This window comes from Triturus cristatus, chromosome 6 (assembly GCF_964204655.1).
Source record: "Triturus cristatus chromosome 6, aTriCri1.1, whole genome shotgun sequence".
Taxonomy (NCBI): Eukaryota; Metazoa; Chordata; class Amphibia; order Caudata; family Salamandridae; genus Triturus; species Triturus cristatus.
In genome coordinates this window covers 1,312,535,403-1,312,556,618 of record NC_140589.1, presented here as the reverse complement: position 1 = coordinate 1,312,556,618, position 21,216 = coordinate 1,312,535,403, and the positions used below count along the sequence as shown (strand labels likewise).

Here is a 21,216-nt window from a genome sequence, read left to right as displayed (position 1 = left end):
TAGGGTGCGGTGGGAGACTGTATCAAAGGCCGCTGAGATGTCGCGGAGGATGAGGGCTACTGTTTCTCCTTTGTCCAGTAGGGAGCGGATGTCGTCTGTTGCGGCGAGGTGGGAGGTTTCTGTGTTGTTGTTTTTTCTGAAGCCGTATTGGGAGGAGTCGAGGATGTTGTGCTCTTTGATGAAGGTGGCGAATTGGCTGTTGATGGCTTTCTCGATGACTTTCGGTGGGAATGGGAGCAGGGAGATGGGTCTGTAGTTTTTGAGGTCGGCCGGGTCCGCCGAGGGCTTCTTCAGGAGGGGGTTGACCTCGGCGTGTTGCAAGTAGTCGGGGAAGGACGCGGTTGCCAAGGAACGGTTGATGGTGTGGCGAAGCATGGGTGCGATGGTGTCTGCGGCTCTGTTGAAGATGTGGTGTGGCAGGGGTCCATGGGGGCCCCGGAGGGGATTGACTTAATCGTCTTCAGTGTGTCTTCAGTGGTAAGGGCTGTCCAGCTGCCAATCGTCGGTTTCAGTGTGTCGGGGGTGGCTGGTGAGGGTTAAGTGTGTTGGTTGTCTTTGTTGAAGTTGTCGTAGATGTTCTTAATTTTGTGGTGGAAGAAGGCGCTGAGTTTGTTGCAGAGGTCTTGTGAGGGAGGAATGTCAGTAGACTCGCTGGTGGGTTGGGCGAACTCCTTAATGATGCTGAAGAGTTCTTTGCTGTTGTGCGCGTGTGTGGAGATTCAGTCTTCGATCGCTGATTTTCTCGTCTTTCTGATGAGTTGGCGGTGGGTGTTGGTGGCGGATCTGAAGTTGTTGTGGGCTTCTGTGGATTTGGAGTTCCTCCAGGCCTTTTTGAGGCAGCGGCATGTGCGTCTGGACTCTCGAAGCTCGGTGGTAAACCATCTGGCTTTCTTGGCGTGTGTGTTGTTGTTCTTCTTGATGGGGCTATGGAACGAGGGAACGTGCGTCACGGCAGAGAAACAAGTCTGGGCTCCGGCTGCCACATGTGGACCAGCTCTGCGATCAATGCGTGCAGACACCGTGAAATATCCAGTAATTTGGGCTGCGGCTTCTCAGAAATCGATAAAGCGTTTTTAAGAAAGGCCCAAAGGTATCAGAGTGCTTTACAAAAGCACCAGTTGAATTACAAACGGACACATTCATTTTCACGGGGAGTAGTGATTTGCCCAGAATCACAGGATGCTTGAGCATTCCGACAGACTCAAACCGTGTTTTTCAGCTTTAAAGACGGCCACTGTAGCCGTTAAGCCACATCAGTCTGGCATATTTACACTCTAAAATATAATGATTTTCTCCATGAGGAGTGGGAACTGTAAACAGACCGTGTTTAGAAAAATACTAGTGAATTGTCCAAGAGACCTAATTCAATGTACACTCTCGATAACTCAAATGTGGGCCACTTACTGCTGTTGAAAGCAGGTCTTCTCCAAACTTGTCAGTGTTCTCGTCATGTCTTCAGGTTGCATCCATTACAAATGCAGTGCCATATCTACTGTGGACACCATAACTGCTGTTCGTATGTTTAGAAAGCAATTCCAATTGATTTTCCGGTCACTTTAGAAAGAGTTAGAGGAAATTAAATGATCAATCTCGTACAATCCTCTGTCCCCCCATGCCTGCTTTAACAACTGCGGCTATGAATGCGGATGTTAAAAATTACTGGCGAGAGCTAACAAGCATTGGCCGCGCGGGCGTGAAAATGACACGGCCGCGCGGCCCGCGAAAGTGAAAGTGATCGCGGACGCGATCAAGCACGGCAGAGTAAGACACATGACGGCTGCGCGCATGCACGCTCACGTGATCGCAAGCTTTAGGCCACAGGCAGCACTTGGAAAACCCGCATACAAAATGTCTCGGCCAGATCAGCGCATGCGCTGGATCAGGCGAGACCTAAAAATGCACCAAAGGCAGGGAGCTGAGGGTATCAATTTGACGCGGAGGCAGCAAGCAGCACTAAGAACTTGCAGTTCCACTCTGGCTTGTGGGTGGGCTGCATGTGCATAAGAGCCCTGAATTCACACCTTCAGTGTCATTGATTGTGCTTGGCCACATTTATGACAGGCACACCTGCCCCGCACTGTTAATCCCAATGTGTGAACCTGCCAGCTCAATAGCATCTTTGAGACTCCATTTTAATGGTCACAGGCAGACTGTGGAAGAGATTGAAAAGGTGCATAGGCACAGGAAATGGAAGCAATAGAGAGTGACGGTCCATCCCCTTCCCCAACCCCACAATGCCCCCTCCCCCACACACAGCTCTGCCACTGGATTTGTTGCACGCATTGTATTCTAGTACAATTCGTGGTAATGTCATTGAGCTGCAGGGGTATGAATTACTTGATTAAAGATTACAAGATTGCTCCTAAATGTGTCCCATGGGAAACTACCCAATAGTATTTAAGGCACAACATCTATAGAGGTGCCAATCATCACAGCCAAGGAGCCCATCCTTCAAAATCCTGATATTCTAACAGCTCTTTTCTAAGGCATCTTCTGATGTATTACCACAGTCGTTCAGGTACTTGGTAATGGCTGGTAGTAGATGTGTGTTTTTTCCAGGTCCTGAAACTGTCATTGGTTATTGGGCAGTATCATTTAACACTGCTGTTCCCGGGTCTCAGGGAGTGTTGCACTTTAATTGAATAACCCAATTTCCCTTTGTGAGCATTTCTCTTTTGGGGTAGGAAGTCGAGAAGTTAAGACTACATTTCAGAGTTGGTAGAAAGTTTGGAATTTGAACTCTATATGACATAACTTACTAAATCCAAGAAATTAAACGTTCTAATTCACAAAAGCATTCATGAGTCGGGAAATAGTACTACAAGAGTTCTCTTTTATGTGCAAATTTGCATGAAATTTCCAACTCCTTATTAGTAAAAGTGCAAAGAAGGCACAGACCACTCTCTTTTCATTTTATTCTAATATTAGATCTTTGGGGCCAATTCCCAAAGGCATGTAATAGTACGTAAAAGAGTACTACAGGATTACTACTTTTAGTTCGCCGAAATTACTTTTTAAATAGGCCACACAATGTTAATTAAGAGCTAATTCTTTTTAAAAAATTGATTTTTCATTTACATCAATGGAGGTAGGGAAGGTGAAATCGCATATACCCAGAGGTTCTAACACCTATGCAAGATACAAACCCAAATAATATTCTAGTTTCCAAGTGTTAGGTGCAACATTAAGAAGTAACATGGGACCGAATCCATAATTTCAATCTACGGGTGAGAACGTAAACAGGCTCAGTATATTGACTATAATCAAAAAGTCTCGAGTATATTGAGCAGAACAAACATTAGTGAGCATTTAACTCTATCTAAGTTTGAAGAGGCTCTGGAGTGGATAAACCCAACTGTGACAACTATGGAAGGCTACTTAAAAGACTTGCTGTCAAACCAATGGCTTGGCATATGACATACCGCAAGGATGTATAAGTGGGGACCAGGTTTGACTATGCTGTTAACCCGGGCTTCTCATCATTGTTTCTTTTAGTGTGCGTGCTCAAAGACAAGGAGGTTGTTCTTTACCTTCTTTTTTCCCTGAATTGCTTTGCCCATGAATGTTAATGAAACTGGTGCACCAACTGTTACAACACATTTTCCAGTCACTAATTGGTAAGGTCCATAGTTGCATGCACCCTGTGATGTGTGACTTCTAAAACCTTTCTGAAATGTGTGTCTTCTTGTTCCTTTTATTGTTAGATTAATCTGCACTGACCCGAAAAACCTTCAGTGTTATGCTAAGTAGATTTGTAATAGAGGTAGATATGTTTCTCTGCGTTTCAATATTTTGTAGCTTCATCAGGATGATGCTGTTTGCCAGGACTCCGTTTGGCTTGCAGCCCTCTTCTTTGTTGACTGGTTCATGTGCCCGGAAGTGAATTTTATATAGTCTTCTCTCTTCCTTTATATGCTGATTTTTGCATTATTTTGCAGCTTTTTAGAATGTGTTCTTTTAAGATTTTCTCAAGTTGTGCTTCAAGTTATCACCATATAAACAGTAGGGCTAAATTACAGCAACAACTGTGCACCAACATAATACGTGTCCAACTCAAATCAGTGCTTGCATTAAAATGCCTGATGGTATTGTTTGATACTATTTCAGCATTTTCACAGGGGTCCAAGTGAGACACTCAGGAGTAGATTTATTCAAAAAATAGCACAACACAGTGCAGCAACCAATGTTGCTGTGCTGCATTGTGCTAGAGAGAGAGAGCAGAGCCTTATCTATTAAGATATGATGCTGCTATTCCCTTCCCTAATACTGCCGCACAGTTTGTCTATGCCACACCCATTCCTTTGCACCATAGTATGAATGTGTGTGTATGTGCTGTATAGTATAGGTTTGGCATGGGATAAGAACACTTCCACTACAAAATACTATGCTAAAACAAACCTTTAAAATCGTCACACATTAAAGTGTACTGTACAGAACAGCATACATGCAATGCGTGAAATGTAAGAAGAAATGAAAAGATTTCTCAGTCCTAGTGCCTGCCTCAAGTAGGCATTATTTTTGGTGCCAAGCCCTGTTTAACAATTTTAGTAGAGAGAGGATATACTTTTATTTGATTTCATAAAAAACCATAAAAGGGTGGAAAAACCACCATAGATAAAACTTCCAAGAATGTACATTGTGATAATTATAAAAAGTATAAAAAGTTAACATGTAAGCAGAACTTTCAAATGGTTTCAAAACCAGGTAATCTAATACTGCGTAAGTTGGTTAATGGGTTCTGCGTTGTCGAAATCTCTTGCTGCATTTTTTAAAAAGTTTATGGCTCTGCAGGACAATGGGATGGATGATCCAGTAAGACAGTGAATCACTGCTGCTCTACAAGTTCTTATTTGTTCCTTCCTAAAGATCTCCCGAAGGTCCTTTTTGGGCATTTCTGCCAAGGCAGGGCAGATGCATAGTAGATGCAGTAAAGACTCATCCCAAGCTCCACACAGGTGACATCCCTTGGATTGCCATACGTGTTTCCATTTTGGGGTCAGGTCCTTTGAGGGATATGACCCTAGCCTTAGTAAAGTAAAAAAGTGTTTTTTCTGGGCTGAAAAGTGATCCAGCAGGTAGGGTTGGGGTTGCAGCCTCTGGTATGACTGAATCACGGCCCAGGCATGTTTATTTTTTGCTAAGGCAATTTTATCTAATAATATGGAATGCCGTTTTATCTCTTTGTTGACCAATTGTTTAAAGCAAGAGTAGGTGGAGGCTGTAAGCCATGCCTCCTCTAACTTCAATGCTGAGAGAGAGGCCCTCAGAACTTTGAAAATTGAATTTGTGAAGCTAGCTTGCTTTTCAATTTCCGCCCAACAATAATGTGCGAGTATATTTTCCTCTGCGTCCCGCATCCTCCAGTAATACTTGACTAGTATGCCTTGTTTGTCAGGGATCTGATTTTTTAAACCATATTCGAGACGAATTTGGGCTTGCGGGATGTGGCGGGGAATTGCAAACAGCTTCTTAAAAAGGATTGACTGATCCAAATTCAGGCCTGTAGCATCCTTACCATTGAGGATTTCTGTGCCATATGAGATGGAAGGCAGGAATGTTGCTGCTATAACCTTTAATAGGTGCCCAGTGGAGCCACCTGCGAGTTTGTTTTTTAAAGTTTTAAAGCCAAACTGCAGCTGTTTGGATTTCGTTTGACCTTGGGACATATGGGTCTTAAAAGTGAGTCTGCGATCAATTTGGAAGCCGAGGTATTTGTATGAATCCACCTTGGTCAGAGGTCGTGTATCCACAATCCAGGTAAATTTACGGTCAGCTTTATGGTGTTTGTCAAAGCTCATCACCTTAGTTTTTTTGTGATTGATGGTCAGTTGGACCGAGGTGGTGTAGGCTCCGAGTTCAGTAATTAATCGTTGCAAACCAATTGGTGTTTGCGCCAGTAAAACAATGTCATCCGCATATTGGAGGCTGGATATGGGTGTTGTGCCAAGTTTCGGAGGATCGCATTGGATTGACCGGAGATGCTTGTCCAAGTCTGCGGTGTAGATGTTAAAAAGGCACGGTGCCAACACTCACCCTTGTTTTAACCCGTTGAGTGTGTGGATCTTCTTGGTGATGCTAAGTCCGTCTCCTTTCCTAATCTGGACCCACGTTTCGGAGTACAGATTGATTATAGCCTCCAGCAACTTTGCTGGGACGCCCCAGTTGCTCATTTTTGCCCATAGCCTGGCTCTAGAGACCTTGTCAAAGGCCGCTTTGAGATCGATGAAACATAAGTAAAGTGGCCTTAAATTACTAAGAGCTTGATTGGCCATGAGTGTTACTGCAGAAATATTCGTCAAGGTGCCCATCCCGGCCCTAAAACCGGTATGTGTTGGTGGAATAAGGTTTATTCGCGCCACCCAGTCTTCTAGATCTACCAACAGGTTTGATGCGTAAATTTTAGCCTCAACATCAATTAACGCAATCAGTCTGTAGTTTGCAGGATCAGAACGAGAACCCGATTTGTATATTGGACTTAGAATGCTTCCCCTCCAGGAGTCAGGAATCATATTAAAGGTTAGAATGTCCGAAAAAAGAGGGGACAAATAATCTGCCCAGAATGGTGGATTGTGCCGAAACAAGGCATTCGGAAGGCCATTAGGCCCGGGGGCACCCTCAGATCTTAATTTTTTTAATTATTTTCAGTACTTGGCCTTTAAGAATCCACAGGGGAAAATCTGAATCGGAGGGGAAGTCGTTTTTCGTTGAGTCTGTAATGGTAACTCTGTTGCTGAGTTGGGAGCCGCTGTCAGCGGTGCCTGGGGAGAAGATTTCGTTGTATAATGATTCGATGTGGGCTCTCCATGTGTCTTCCATGATGTCCGAATTATAGTGGCGATGCCTGCCGTTAGTTAGCTGGTTGATGATTTCCCAGAAAAGCTTGGAGCCTCTTTGTTTGCAAGAGTAATGGAGTTTCGCCCAAAGATGTTCCTGGAATGCTTTCTTGGCCGCCTTGATATCTTTTTTAAGATCTTTTTTGGCTTTGGAAATTAAAAGCAATTGATCTTTAGTAGGAGGTAAGCCCTGTGTTCTTAGTTTACGTAGGTTTTTGTTCAGATGTTGTTTTTGAGTTCTCAGGCTTTTGGTGAACCATGCTGCCCCCAACGGTTTGCCTGCTTTGTTACCAATAGCCAGTTTGGACCAATTTTGATTTAGTTCGGTGGTAAACGTCTCCCAGGCCCGGATGCTGGATGCTTCAAGATTGAGTTTCTCCAAAATGCTAATACATGTTGCCATAAAGTCACTGATATTATCCTTTTTCCAGATAAGGCGTTTGAGGTTATAGCATTGGAGTTCTTGAGACTTTGCGTTAATGAGAGTTGGCTTTATATTATTACTTAAGAGTGTGAAAGATTGCGGTTGATGGTCACTCTCTGCTCTATCCAAAATTTGAAAGTTTTTGATCAGAGAAGCAAGATTATTATGATCTATAAAGGAATAGTCAATGATTGAAGCTGACTTTTGAGTGACCCTTGTATATGCCGCTGGGGTGTCGGATGGACAGTGCCCGTTAAGCATGCGCAGAGAAAGTTCATACAAGTGAGCTGCGCATTGCTTGCCGAGGGTGTCATGTCGGGTTTTGGCCAGAGTGTGCCGCCTAATGACATTTGTTTCTTGCAATAAAGACATATTAAAGTCCCCTGACAGAATGATATTAGCGTCGGGGTAAGCAAGTTTTAAAGTGGCAAGTGAGGCTAATAAGTGGTCGATGCTTGCCCGTTTTAGTTTAGACGCGGGATGAATGTAAGTATTTATGATCAGCAAGCTATTGAAAGGCGGAGTGTCAAGTTTGACACATAACAGCCAGGGGGAATCAAGATCTATGGAAACGGCGAATCCAGAAATATCAGTTGAAATAAAGGTGGAGAGGCCCCCTTTTGCTCTCCCTCGATTGGTCCCCTTTGTGGCCAAATTCTGGAATTCCTTATATCCTACTAGGGGAGTAGATTTTATTAACCAGGTTTCCTGGAAGAGGAGTATTTTGTATTGTATAATGAACTCCATGAAGTCGGGGTCTTCTAATTTTGTCCCAAGGCCGAACACATTCCAGGAGCAGATTTGGTAGCCTTTAGGTGAATTTGTGGCGACTTGTGGATTTTTTCATGCCCTGGTTTGGAAAATTCCGGGTTTATTAAAGTGCCGGAGTCCAATGGGCTGACTGACTTCAGGGTGAACAAGGGTGATTGTAATTGTCCTAACCGTGGAGTCTATGCCTGGAGAAAGACTTTGGTTATCCAGGCCTTTGGCGCCTTTTAAAAGGCCCGCTGGTTGTTTAGGCATGTGTAATGGACTGGGATAACGTGGGGGGTCGATCTTTTTTAACTCAATGCCCCATTTTCCAAATGTAGCCCTCTGCTGCCAGATTTGCTCAGTGACGATGGAGTCAATGAACGTGATGGTAGTTGATTCTTGGAGTTCCACTGAATGCTGATTCTGGTAGAACCCTATGCTTTTGATGTCCCTGGAGTTAATGTGGCTCAGAGTGGGTAAGGCCCTAAATAACTTCAACGGAACACTTCTGTTAAGGAAGTCATGGTTGCCCCTTGAGACATAGTGGGGGATAAAGTCCAATATTTTATTATCTGAGAAAATCTCAGACTGCTGCGCACGTTCAGAGCTATATTCCATTTTGGTAGCTCCCTCAGTAGGCCCAGGAAGCATCAAAGGCAGATGCAGGGAGGCATTAGTATTGACTAATGTTGGAGTTTTATTGGCCTTTGTGTTTGTGATGACGTTGCGTCCCGGACTCGGCTTGTACTTTTTTTTCCCAGTTTTTCCTGAGTTGCTACAGTCTTTCCGGTCGTTGTCTACAAGCGCATTATCCACAGTGGGGCTCATTGTGGTTGGATGGTACGGTTCAGTCCTGGGCAAAAATATAGAGTTGACTGTTAGTTTTGGCGAAGTATTAAGATGATGCTTCTCTTTCTTTGTTGGTGGTTTAAATAAACTGTATAAGTTATCTGGCAGCGTTTGTTTGATTTTAGTATAATTTGGGCTGCTTGGTGTGATGACAGAATCAAGCTGGGCGGTTGGAGAATCCTTGTTGCATGTTGCTACCGAAGTATGTGGGACCTCATCGTTGGTATTTTGTTTCCTTCCCTCTTCTGGTAGAACAGTAATTGCATTGATTAAGTGGTTTGATTGTTTGCTTTTTCTTGCTTTTCTAAGGCGTTTTTTTTCCCGCTTAGTTGGTGGCATGGTTGGTTTAATTGGCCTTCCAGGAGAATGATGGTGATTATCGGAAAATTGAGAGGCCGAGGTATTAGAATTATCATGAACAAGAGCGGCCAGAGGTACTGATGTATTTTCTAAAATTGGCGACGAAGATTGGCCCGTATTGCCGATTGGTTGTCCTTCCATGGGCCTGGAATGAGCCATATCCTTTACCAGCAGGTCCTCATCAACTTGCCCTGCCTTGGGAGAATTGTTCAAAAGGGCTTCCTTGGTGGTGCCCAAGAGGTCTGTTAGTAAGATTGGGACCGCTGCGAGTTTGTCAATAATTTGAGTGCAGTGGCAATGGCGCAATTGGTAGGTAGTCTCTTGGTCTCGCTGAACCTTCGTGATCATCTCATTAAAGCTATGTATTTTTTGTTCAATCCCCTGAACGTGAATAGCTAAAATGTTTAAAAGGTCAACTTGGGTGTCGAGCTTGTTAGCGTGGAGGGTCATGGCTTTGCTTATAGTGTCTAGGGTGTTGAGCAATTTTAGTAGATAGGTTTTTGCACCAAAACTAAGGGAGATTGTATGGAAATGCCCATATATCATCCATTGGATGCACCCTTAATGAAAAGTAGTGCAAAATAGCTCAAAAAGTGTTGTAAAGATTTTTTTCCAGAGGAAAAACCTGTTTTTCTGGAAAGTAAATAATTTACCAACATTTTATGCCGATTTGTGTCACTTTGCACCAATGTGAAGTGTTAATAAACCTGCCTCCTAGTATGTTGGTTGACGAAATACAAAGTATGTGGTTCCTTTTCAGTAAATCTTACTTGCTGGAGAATAAGTTCTCCCTAATTTAAACGACATAGGATCGAATTATATACATTAGATCTGTTGGCCCTACGGTGGGGTGGGCTACTGCACCAGTATATGAGAGTGGTTGCAATTTTAGTGGGGGTCTTGTAAAGATAAACCAGTTTTTGCCCCAGTGTTATGCCCTGTGACATAATGTGTGCCAGTATGTCCCGTGGCAAGCGTCCTATTCAAAAGGCTATGGACCTTCCACGCATCTTTTAAATGTTGACTAGGAAGATTCTTTTGCTGGTGTGGACTAAGAAAGCAGCATTCATAAGCGGTTCTATCAGTTTGTATTGCACAGCTGACATTGGGGTAGCTAGACAGCCCTTGCGCTGGGAATGCACTCTCGGAAGGAACACTGCCAACAATGAGAGGCGATTGTGCCTCTCTAATGCCCCCATAACTATTTTATTTACTTTGGCCCCGGTAGGTTTCCTCTGGACCCCCCCCCCCCGCCCACACATGATCCAGGGGTTCAGGGTACCACTACCCTACTCCATTAAATTTTATTTTATTTTTTAAATTTCAGGACACAGAGACACAGCTTCCGTGTCCGGTAATAGCATCAACAACATTTCTCTTCATGTTGTGGCCAGCCAATCAGAGAATGAGATCCTGCGAGACGTGCAGTAGCCTATCCCTTCGATGAAAGCGAGGCAGGAGATGGGAGAAAAAACACACTCGGTCAATTAGATTGCTTTATCCTTTGAAGTTGTGTGTCTGCAGGGCTCCCACATCCCCAACCGTACAGCTATCTATACATTTTTAACCTTAGTTTCCCAAAAACGACTGAACGGAATTACACCAAATCACAAAAAACACTCTTTTAGGGTAAAGCTCCAGCTATCTGCCAAATTTTCTGTAAACCTGTTTAGCTGTTTTGGCGATTGCGCTGTTAAAAAATCCCTATGCATTTTGCAGGGGGATATTGTGTTTTGGGGCCCCACCTTTTTCTTCGCCGCCACTTGATGGATCACGCCAAAGCTTTCCACGAAGGATCTGAGGTGCATGAACGTTTTTTGGGGATAGTTTCATGAAGATTCATCAATTGGCCCAAAGTTATTAGCAGACCAAAAATAGATTTCCTATGGTAACTAGGTCCTAACTATCACTACATAGCGGCGACCGCTAGAGCGTAATTTAAATCTATTTTTAAATATAGATAATAACAAACTTGCATACAAGTGAGATTTAACATTTTAAGCAAACAACATTGTTTTGCAATGAAAAGTAGTTGGACAAGTAGAAATAAAGCTGGGGCATGGGCCCCACCTGTATTTCGTACATATGCTACAAGAGGGATTTTTGTGATGCGTCATCAAGGAGAGAAAACATTCTAATGGTCCACTCTATTCTTCTGTCCCTAGATCCCTGAAATGTTAGCCAAAATTGTCAGTTACAACAAAATATAGCTAACTTTGAAAAGTTTAGAGAAGGAGACGCTATCAGTAATCTCACAACTCAATTTACAAGGTTTTAACACTTATATTACACTTCAATGCTTAGTTTTTTTTCAAGACTGCAATTCTTAACATCTAGAAACATCTGCTGGAACCTCCTCAAACTAACTGAGAAGTTTCACATACAGATGTGCTAAAATGACCGCTTGGAAAACATATCTGGAATGTGGCGATAGCAAAGAAAACCTAATATTGGAGAAGCAGTGATGAAAGAGGTCAACAAGATTTTTTATATAGATGCCCCCAACCTTCTTAGTTATATTCTACTGAGCCAAGCTAATCCACTAACATACCCACTGTGCTCCCACAAATGAAAAGCAATAGTGACAACCCTCTGTGTGGCTAAACAGGTTATACTGCTAAATGAGGCATCAACTCCATCCCAGACCATCTTGATATGCTAATCAAACTATGGGACATTGTAGGCATGGAGAAACTCACAGCATCCATAGACAGTTCAAACTGCTGCAATTTGACAAAATGTGGGCCTCCTGCATCTGTTTAGTTGCATGTGAATTCTGGGAACCCACTTGCCTGCAATATCTCCAGATTCTTCGACTTCTACAACATGAGGAAAAGAGCGCTCACCTCAACATGAATTGAAAGATTTGCTATTGGTGCCAGGTGGCAACATAACCTCACAATGCTGAATCTGAGAGGACAATGATACTATCGAGATCACCCCCTCTGCCCCTGGTCCGACTCTCTCGTGCTTATCCTCCCCACCCTGCTCTAGATCTGTCCACCATTCCCTCCTGTGTCCCACACTTTCCTCTTATACCTCAGCGGCCGATGGTTGTAGCTGAGTGACTGTGTTAATGGTTAAATAAATCAAAATGGTTTAAACCATAAAACCTAATTTTGGTATCTGGAAACACATCAGAAGTTAATTGGACCACTTATCAAGGTCGGACAGTCAGAGGCATTGCTATTTTATGTGGTCTGCCCCAACAACAGCTGAAGAATTGAACTTCTGAGACCCTATAAAACAGATTGATGCACACATGTGGTGGTTGCACTTTAGACAGTAAAGAGCTCTGATGTAGACATACGTTGATACTAGACTCTTCTTGAATATTGAATAATGGTGCCATGTTTAATGATGCTCGTGTTTTTTAAGCAAAAAATTGAAATTTTCATTGAGAAGTAATCATGGGTAAGAAATTTGATTTTCAATAATACCATTCAATTGTTCATATCTGACAAGCGTGTGGGTTTTGCAGCTCTTATAATAGAATGAACTAATACCAGCTAAGGCAATATACCCCCATCATTAAGGATTCTAATTAGTACAATATATTCAAAAACAGGGAAATCATAATATTTCTTTGGGATCTTCAATATCCTATCTTTACTAACCCTTAGGAAGCGTGAAAACATCCAGCGAAACACGTCTGCTGGATGCAATAACAGTCATTCGAGGAACCAATGTTCAAACTGTGTTGACCGAACAGTCCAATGATTATTTGCAGACCAGCTTGGTGAACTTTCTAAATACAACATATCGGGGCATAATATCTACAAACTGCGATAAGTATCACAAAACGCGCTTAGCGTGTTTTACATTATCGCCCTCTATCGCTGAATTACATCGCCGTGTTACCGGCGTATTAGCAACGCTTTGCTAACAGGCGAAGTACAATCCAGTGACAGACTGCGAAAATCCTCATTAGCGTGTGAAATCCAGCGATGATTTCACAGCGCTAATGAAAAGCTTGGTAATAGGAGAGTGTGTACTTAATCATACAATCCACCTCCCATAGGCAATAATGGTAAGTCAGGTTTTATTCAGGTGTTGGGATCATGCGTTAATGGGGGCTTACCTCGCCTTACCTCATCACTACTGCTTTAGCGGCAAAAAGTGCCGCTAAAGCGGCGATACTGCCCTTGATAATATGCCCCATTGTGTGGTAACATATAAAGCGCTCTTTACAAGAAGGATTATGAATTATGCAACTTTATTATTTTTAGTCACTGTGTAATTCGGACTATTTTGAGAACCAATTGCAGGAGGATCATCCACTTTGGGACAATTTCTGTTCATCTTGGACAAGGATGAATTCCTGCTGTGCAAAAAGATCACAATGTCAATCTCCTTATGCTCTATTTTACTGTTTTTCAATTGATGCACAAAAATAATAAATGTAAAGCAATATTGTCATGACTTTTGAGATTGTTGTCTGGTACAGCTTGCCCCAAAACCATGCATTTTGCATGTCTCTTGTATACCTTAAAAAGACATCTTAGGGTACTGTTGGAGGGCATTAGCTTTGCAGGACCACTGAAGAGTTTTCTCCTCAATTGTACCCTTTTTGTCCCTGTTAGAACTCGAACTGTTGCTTAATTGGAGCCGGGGGTTACCGGTGGGGCCCACCTGCATTCATTTTTGGGCACCAGGACTTGTTTTTCATCATCAGATTTTGACCCAGAACAAGAGAGAGAAATGCAAAAAAGGGGAAGGAGAAAGATAGGAAAATAGTGCCAGAAGGAGAAAGCAGGGATGAAAAATAATCTGCAAGAGTGAGCTAAAGATGCAGGACATGCAGGATAGTGGATGAGAGCGGCAAGAGGTGGAATCAAGATATTCAGCAATCCAGCTATTCGGGTGCTCCGGGGACATAACCATGAAAAATACCTTTGGGCCCCAGCACTTATGCTTTCACAAATGAATCACTGACTGGAACACTATGCTAGTGCTACGTCACTGTGAGCATTGAAACCTTAACAGCACAAGTCTAGCGGATCTCCCATATATCCCAGAGAATGGTTATCATTTTGAAATATAGGTATGTATAAGTTTACCTGCATCCGTTGTTTTGAAAATAAAGGCCTGGATTTTAGAGCACAAGCTTAATGCTTGACGTTATCGGGCTGTCCTCGAATTCTATACATAGTTCAACCCAAGGAGCAGCAGCTACAAGAAACTTGTGGTAAATGGAAGAATATTTTTACTTCTCTATAGTTTGGCCGTCCTATTCCCATCTCTCTAGATATACTGTTCACGGCTGGTTTGTTTGATTCTATGATTCTAATTTACTCATGCATACATTCCAATAGACCCGATTTGAGGCAAAAAATGGCTTTATTTTGGCTATCTCCCATCTAAAATTGCCTCTCCTTCAATAGATTTCAATCGGAGAAATACATTCTCCCGATTTTATTTTTTAAATCTTGTACTTTCCTCTTCTAAAATGTTGTCATTTATGCTTCATAGGTCAGTGCTTGGGTGTACCCCAGACTTGAAAGTGACACGCCTGGCTTCAAAATATATGTCTAATTGGCTGGTGTAGGAATCTAAAGGAAGTTCTATTTATTTACTCGAAGGTAGTGCCAGGGGTCACAAGGGACAGGCCAGGGGTCTCAGCAGGGACCCCTGGCGACCACTAAATGATGTCCGTGATTCACCCTCTTGACTCTACATTTAAATCCCATAAATCCATGTAATTGGGAATGACGTCTTGTATTCTGCTGTGTCATCCGCATGACTGTGATTAAAATTGCGTCATTTGATTAAACAGAGAAGCTACTAGCAGTGTCCGGCGTGCAGTGGACAATCATGTTCTCTGAGATGGCCTTCACCTGGAAAGATGCACACATTTAGCATTTGCTCTTACGAGTGAATACAAAAAATGCATCTAGAAAATGTGCAGGTCCAACAAATTCTGATGTTCTTGTATTGTATTGTATTGTATAATTTCTTGTAAAGCGCTATCTGCCACCCTACGGGTATCCTGGCGCTGTGAGACATGACCGCATGAGACAACACAGAATGAACTGGCCAATGGACAGGGTTAGTGCCCTACTATGCCTGACGGAATAGCCAAGTCTTTAGATCTTTCCTAAAGCCTAACAGCGTTTTGGCCTGTCGCAGCTCTAGGGGGATCTGATTCCACAGGCGAGCTGCCGCCGTGCTGAAGGCCCTACCTACCATCCTGACACGCTTTACTCTGGTAACAACTGCCAGGTTCTGACTACTCACACCTCCAAAGTATTTCAAACCAGTTCTGGGGAGTCAAACTTTCAGCACTCCTGCTAAGGGGCTTGCAATCTCAGGTGTTTCTTTGCATTTTGTGGGCAATGCAAAAATCTTTTTCAGTTGCCTTTCGAAGACCCTATTATGATCTCATTTAATGGTGACCTGTAATTTCGTTTTTTCGTGTACTATAATTTGGTGTTCACGGATTGGTAAAACAATTGGATAAAATTGCGTGTTTGATGAAATGTAAAATAGCTCCTTTCTTTTTCAGATATGGGACCTTCATCTAAATGATCCCGAATGCCGAGGCACTGAAATTGGACCTGTGTATGTGTTCAGCATTAGGACCAACTTTACAGACTGTGGAACCATCACGGTAATCTGTGCATTTAATTGCGATTTCTAATTACATGACACAGCAGGAGTATGTACATTTATATATATATGTTTCAGTAAAAATTATTGTGAGCAATGTGTCCTGAGGGATTTGTCAAGAATATATTTTCTAGAAGGTACATTTACTAATTCCTTGCTAAAACTGGGAATATTCAGTGGCATTGTTTTCAGTTCTAAACTTTTCAAGAGACAAGGGTAATATCTAGCCAACTGGTAGAATTTTTCAAATATTGTGAGTTTTAGGAGCATGGCCTGTGGAGAAATGGGGTAGTCGTATCTAGCTTTTCCAGAATGCCTGAAGTACCGCTTTATCTCTAAAAAGGCTCTAATAGTTGAAGTGCTTTTGAGCCCCAGGCAAAGTGGAGCACCAGGCTGCAGGACTGCGATTAACCTCAAGAATGATCGAAATTCAGACCAACGCATGCCCGCTTTCAACACTGGAAGTGCCAGTTTCTAGCTGCTGAGACCCAAGAAGGAGGCTCAAAGATTGGGGCTTGCCTTTCATCTCCTCTAGATGGTGGCTCTCTGGGGCCTCGATTGACACACGTGTTGGATCACTGTTGGAGGCTGAGAAACAAAATAGTAATGAAGTGCAAAGCGGACCCATAAAGGCAGGTGTGACGGAGAGACCCTAAGTTCCTGGGTGATGCTTAGATGCACCCTGTTGTACAATCCTGAAGGAGGGTCTGCTCAGAAAGGGAAAATCCATGGAACTAGTGGGGTTAAAGGACAGATACTCACACTCAACGAGGAAATGGGAAGACTCCTTTTTGTACCACTGAAACGAGCAAACAACGGGGTGGCATCATGAACTCAATCCACAATCAAAGCATGCAGAGCAGTGGGCGTCATATATTTACCAGTCTATTCTAGAGAGGGTAGTTAGCTCATATTTTGATGAGATGGCACCATATGGCACAGCCTCGGACACCACAGTGTTAGACAGTGGATGGATATCACAACTGCCCATGCTAGATATTCTTTGTAAAACTCACTTGGATTGCTTCACTTAATCAAGCCACACTTGACGAAAGGCCAAGATAAAACTGAGACAGGTACAAAGCCCATGATGCTCGCTTACTTGTGGGAAGGAGAAGGCAGTGGGCTAAAGTAACATGATAGGATTCCCCTACAAAATCAGATGAGGGACCCATAAATCTACCATATCTCATAAATATTCATTAGCCTTGGGCTGGATGGGGCTTCCTAAAGAGCTGGGGGACCCCTGTAGGTTTGTGGGCACCCGTGCACCGCAGGGGCTGCAGAGGCCTGCATTTCGTCCCTGGAACGAGGCAAGATGCTGGTCTCCTATGTGCTGGGATTCTCCCACTTGCCTCAGAAAAAATTTGCTTCTCTAATAGCTACAAAAGCATTGATCGCGAAAGCTGCCCAGGAGTTAGGTGAGGGGTTGTACACATCACCATACGTATCTCTAAGGTGGCAAGCAATAAGGCAAAAGGGAGATCTCGGTGAAGGAGATGCTCACTCCAAAACAGGCCATGGTGAACAAGGAGCTGCCAAACTCCTCTCTATAGATTTTCTCACCTGATAATCAGTCCTAGGCAAGAGAAAATGAACATTACCAAAGAATATATGCATCAATTCCTACCATCATCAAAAGCAAGATAGGAGCCATAAAGGAGGATTTTGAAACGTTTCACAGAACTTAGAGGGGATCTTACATCCATTCATGCAAGGGCCAAAGACCTTTGAGGAACTGTTGATGACTGCTAAGAAGAGCAACATCCGGTATAGGTTGTCCTCCAGAAACTATGGTATCAGAACATCTTCCTATAACTGAAGATTGAAGACATAGATTGGTCCGGGAGATATAATATACAGATTAGCTTGTCAAAAGGAGGATGAGTCAACGACATCCAAAACTGCATTCAGGAGCTGCTGCATTGCGGAATGGCAGAAGAGCAAGACAACTGCTGAGACTAAACCAAACAAGTTGAAAATTGAGACCCCAGAGGTGATGCATCCCATGATATACTCACATCTGTACTCTTCTTTCAAGAAAATAGGGAACTAATGACAAAATGTGATCTCACATTTGCGGCCAAGAGTACAATTCTAGCAATACTTCCCCAAGCTCTGACAGCACCTAGATATCAGACGGATTACAAAACACTTGAAGACAAAGAAAGTGCATATCAGTATGAACACCCGTTGTGTCTTACCTGCAGGAGAGGAAGGAAATTAACAGGTCTGGAGCAAAGAGACTTCTGAACATTGGGATGAGAAGTCAGCAGCAACTGAGGAAGATCCCCGCGCGGAGGCTCCGTTACCACAGCAACTGCAATGGAAGCGAGTGAGACCCCATAGACGTAAGAGGGAGCTGACCCTGGAGGGCATTGCTGTGGACAGAGCAAACGTGCATCATCAACAGAGAGCACTTATTAGGAATGACAACAACCCACAAGACTTTGTTGACTCAAACTGGGACTCACAAAAAAAGAGAGAGGCACTTAAGCCTTTAACACGTGTAGATGGCCTAATGCCAAACCAGACTGTCTTGAGTGTATATGGGGGGGGGGGCTCTCATACGCAATAGGTTCCCTGATTCTGTTAGAGGTGGAATATCCCCACTATTTGCCTTTAAATATGCTATGGACATTACTGTTTATGATTCTGCAGATGGATTAATAGTTTGTTTTTCTAGTTCTGACACTGTGTAAAAGGCTGGGGGAGGGTTCATTGGTGCTGATTATGCTACTTGCTACAAGCCCTAGACTACTACAAATTGCAGTCACACTTCTGAATACCTTAATATACGTGTTCCATCCTGTAGGTGCATAATAGGTGGGCAGTGAAACTCATTAGAATTAACGCTAAGGGCCTTAACACACTGGCCAAGCATCTGGCAGTATTGAATCTCTTACACGATTTTAAGACCCATATAAGGCTATTTCATTAAACCTAGGTGACGAAAAACAGACTGGTTTCATCTTCAAAAGGTGATTTCCTTACCAGTTTCTTTCTTCTGGCACCACAAAAAATGGGAGGGTGGCAATCCTAATATCCAACATAAAGTTTTTTAAGAGCTGGAGAACAGCATCAATGATTACTTTGCAGAGGATGATTGGGCTCCTTAAAGCTAAACTGAGTGGTTGTTTGGTTTCTGCTTCCACAAAACTTCAGAAATCAGAACAGACATATACATGCACCTTGAGTAACTGCTTGCCCGAACTGTAGCGAAAACTACTGGCGATTCCTTTATCGATCAGAGAGAGTACTTTATTGGGACAAGGCAGAATACACCGTGCTACGTCTTAGAAAAAGATACTATTCGGGGAAGGTTGGGAAACAAGGCAGAGCGAATGTTAACATGCAAGCTGCTGGCCAAGAGAGTGACATAGAGGATATCAGATGATAAGGAGCTTGGCAATGCCTTTAGCACCTTCTACGCGTACCTACCTGATTCAGACCAGGTATCATCAGAGTGTGCCACATCTTATCTGCAAAGGTTTCAAGTGCAGATACTAATGCTGGAAGAGGTTACAATCAGGAGCGACCCTTTGAGATTTAGGAAGTAATGACTGAAGCAGCAAGTCTTAAAAAGAGCAAAGCCTCTGTCCCCGACAGTTACACAGCCTTGTTAAAGAAAATCCTTTGCAAGCACCCTGCACCGATTTTGACCAGACTTTTTAATTTAGTAACCACGCACCTTTGATGAGGGAGGCTGTGATATCAGTGATTTCCAACTAAGCCAAAGATGCGACTCACTGCAGTTCCTACAGAATGATTTCCCTTCTTTGATATAGACAAAAAACTCTTCACTAGTAAATAAGCGCCTGGACTAGGTGTGATGATGCCTGGCTTAATTGACCCAGAACAGTTAGGCTTTGTTTACAAGAAACAATGCAGAATAAATAAAATAAATCCTTCATGTCCTTGAAAATGTATGCATAACTCATAAGCAGGCCTGAATTATCTTCCTCGACATGAAGAAAGCACTCGACTGAGTGGACTAGTGCTCCTTGAGTAAGATGCTTGACAAGTTTGGTTTAGGGTTATCCTTCAAAACATGGATCATTTCCAGGGTACAATAACCTTCTGTGATGGTAAGGATCAAATGAGGTATTCCCTCCTTTTCCTATAAGTAGGGGCTTCAGCAGGGCTGCTCTCTATCCCCATTGTTTTTTGTGCTCATCATGATACCATTTGCGGAATGTTTCTAGTAGAAATTATAGCTTTCAGGGATTTTGGCTAGGGAGGGATACCTCGAAAATGACTGACTGACTATGTATGCCGACACAATATTTCAAGATGGCCCAATTGTGACACCAAATTGAATGGAATAAACAGAATTGGGAGAACAATGGCTCTTCATGGCTTTTCATTGACCGCTAGATAGATTGCACCATAGCTGGGAGTTTACTCCTTGCGGGTACAACACAAAAAGATGATGGAAGGAATGCTGAACATTGTCAAACATTCACCCCCAGTACAGAGATCTGGGCTTAAATCCATTGTGTTTTGCTCACCATGCCATTACAGTTTGGAACCAGTCATATGCAAATCAGTCTTGACTCTACTCCTCACGGGAACAGTCCAGTCCGAACAGTCAGGCCTGGGCCTCCCTGGACGGAAACAAGAATCCTGGAGCCGGTTTCGGGGTATCATGCCTCAACAGTCAGACTAGCTTGAATCCAATGGCATAGAGAGCATGGGGCCCTCGTTTGGGCATACCTTTCCCACTGGGAGCGACTATAGCAACACAAAAAGATGATGGACATTGTCAAACATTCTCCCCAGTACAGAAATCTGGGCCTAAATCTATCGTTTTTTGATAACCATTCCCTTCCAGTTTGGAGCCAGCTATATGCAAGTCAGCCTTATCCCTTTCTCACCACTTCCACCTTGATGACTTTCTGTGATAAGGTCTCAAACAAAAGGAGCATCACAACGTTTCCATCCCATATGTCGCCCATCAAGGGTAAACCCATTTTTGCTCCTGTGCTACAGGAGACACAGTTTATTATTTGGGTTTCTCACACTTACCTTAGATAAGGTTACAATGTGACATAAATGGGAGAAGATCATTTGAAATGCTGAAAAGGACACATAGCCTTCATGAGAGTGAAAAATACAACTATTATCAAATTTAACATTGGGTTCTGCACCCTTCAATCAAAACAAGCTTCTCCAGGGTCCTTAGGAAGTTTAAAAAAAGGATACTCACAAAAGTAAAAAATACTGCACTGGCCCAACATTCTTAAAATAATTGTAAACCACTACATGTTCTCAATTGGTTAGTGATAGTGGGAGTATATATAAAGTGTAACTCGGGTTCTCAGTTTTGTGACTATGTCTTTGGTGAATTTTGATGCTTTTTTGGTACTTATGAATTTAATTTTTTGA

The 21,216-nt window shown here is 42.9% G+C and overlaps 1 protein-coding gene across 1 annotated transcript in view; it reads left to right on the top strand.

The window, feature by feature from the left end:
• The window catches only part of LOC146821350 (alpha-tectorin-like), a 289,031-nt gene that overhangs the window by 96,212 nt on the left and 171,603 nt on the right, over positions 1-21,216 (top strand). Inside the window, exon 3 of the mRNA XM_085609343.1 lies at positions 15,725-15,829. Within this exon, the coding sequence (XP_085465469.1) occupies positions 15,725-15,829 (105 nt within the window). The remainder of the gene's footprint in view (positions 1-15,724; positions 15,830-21,216) is intronic.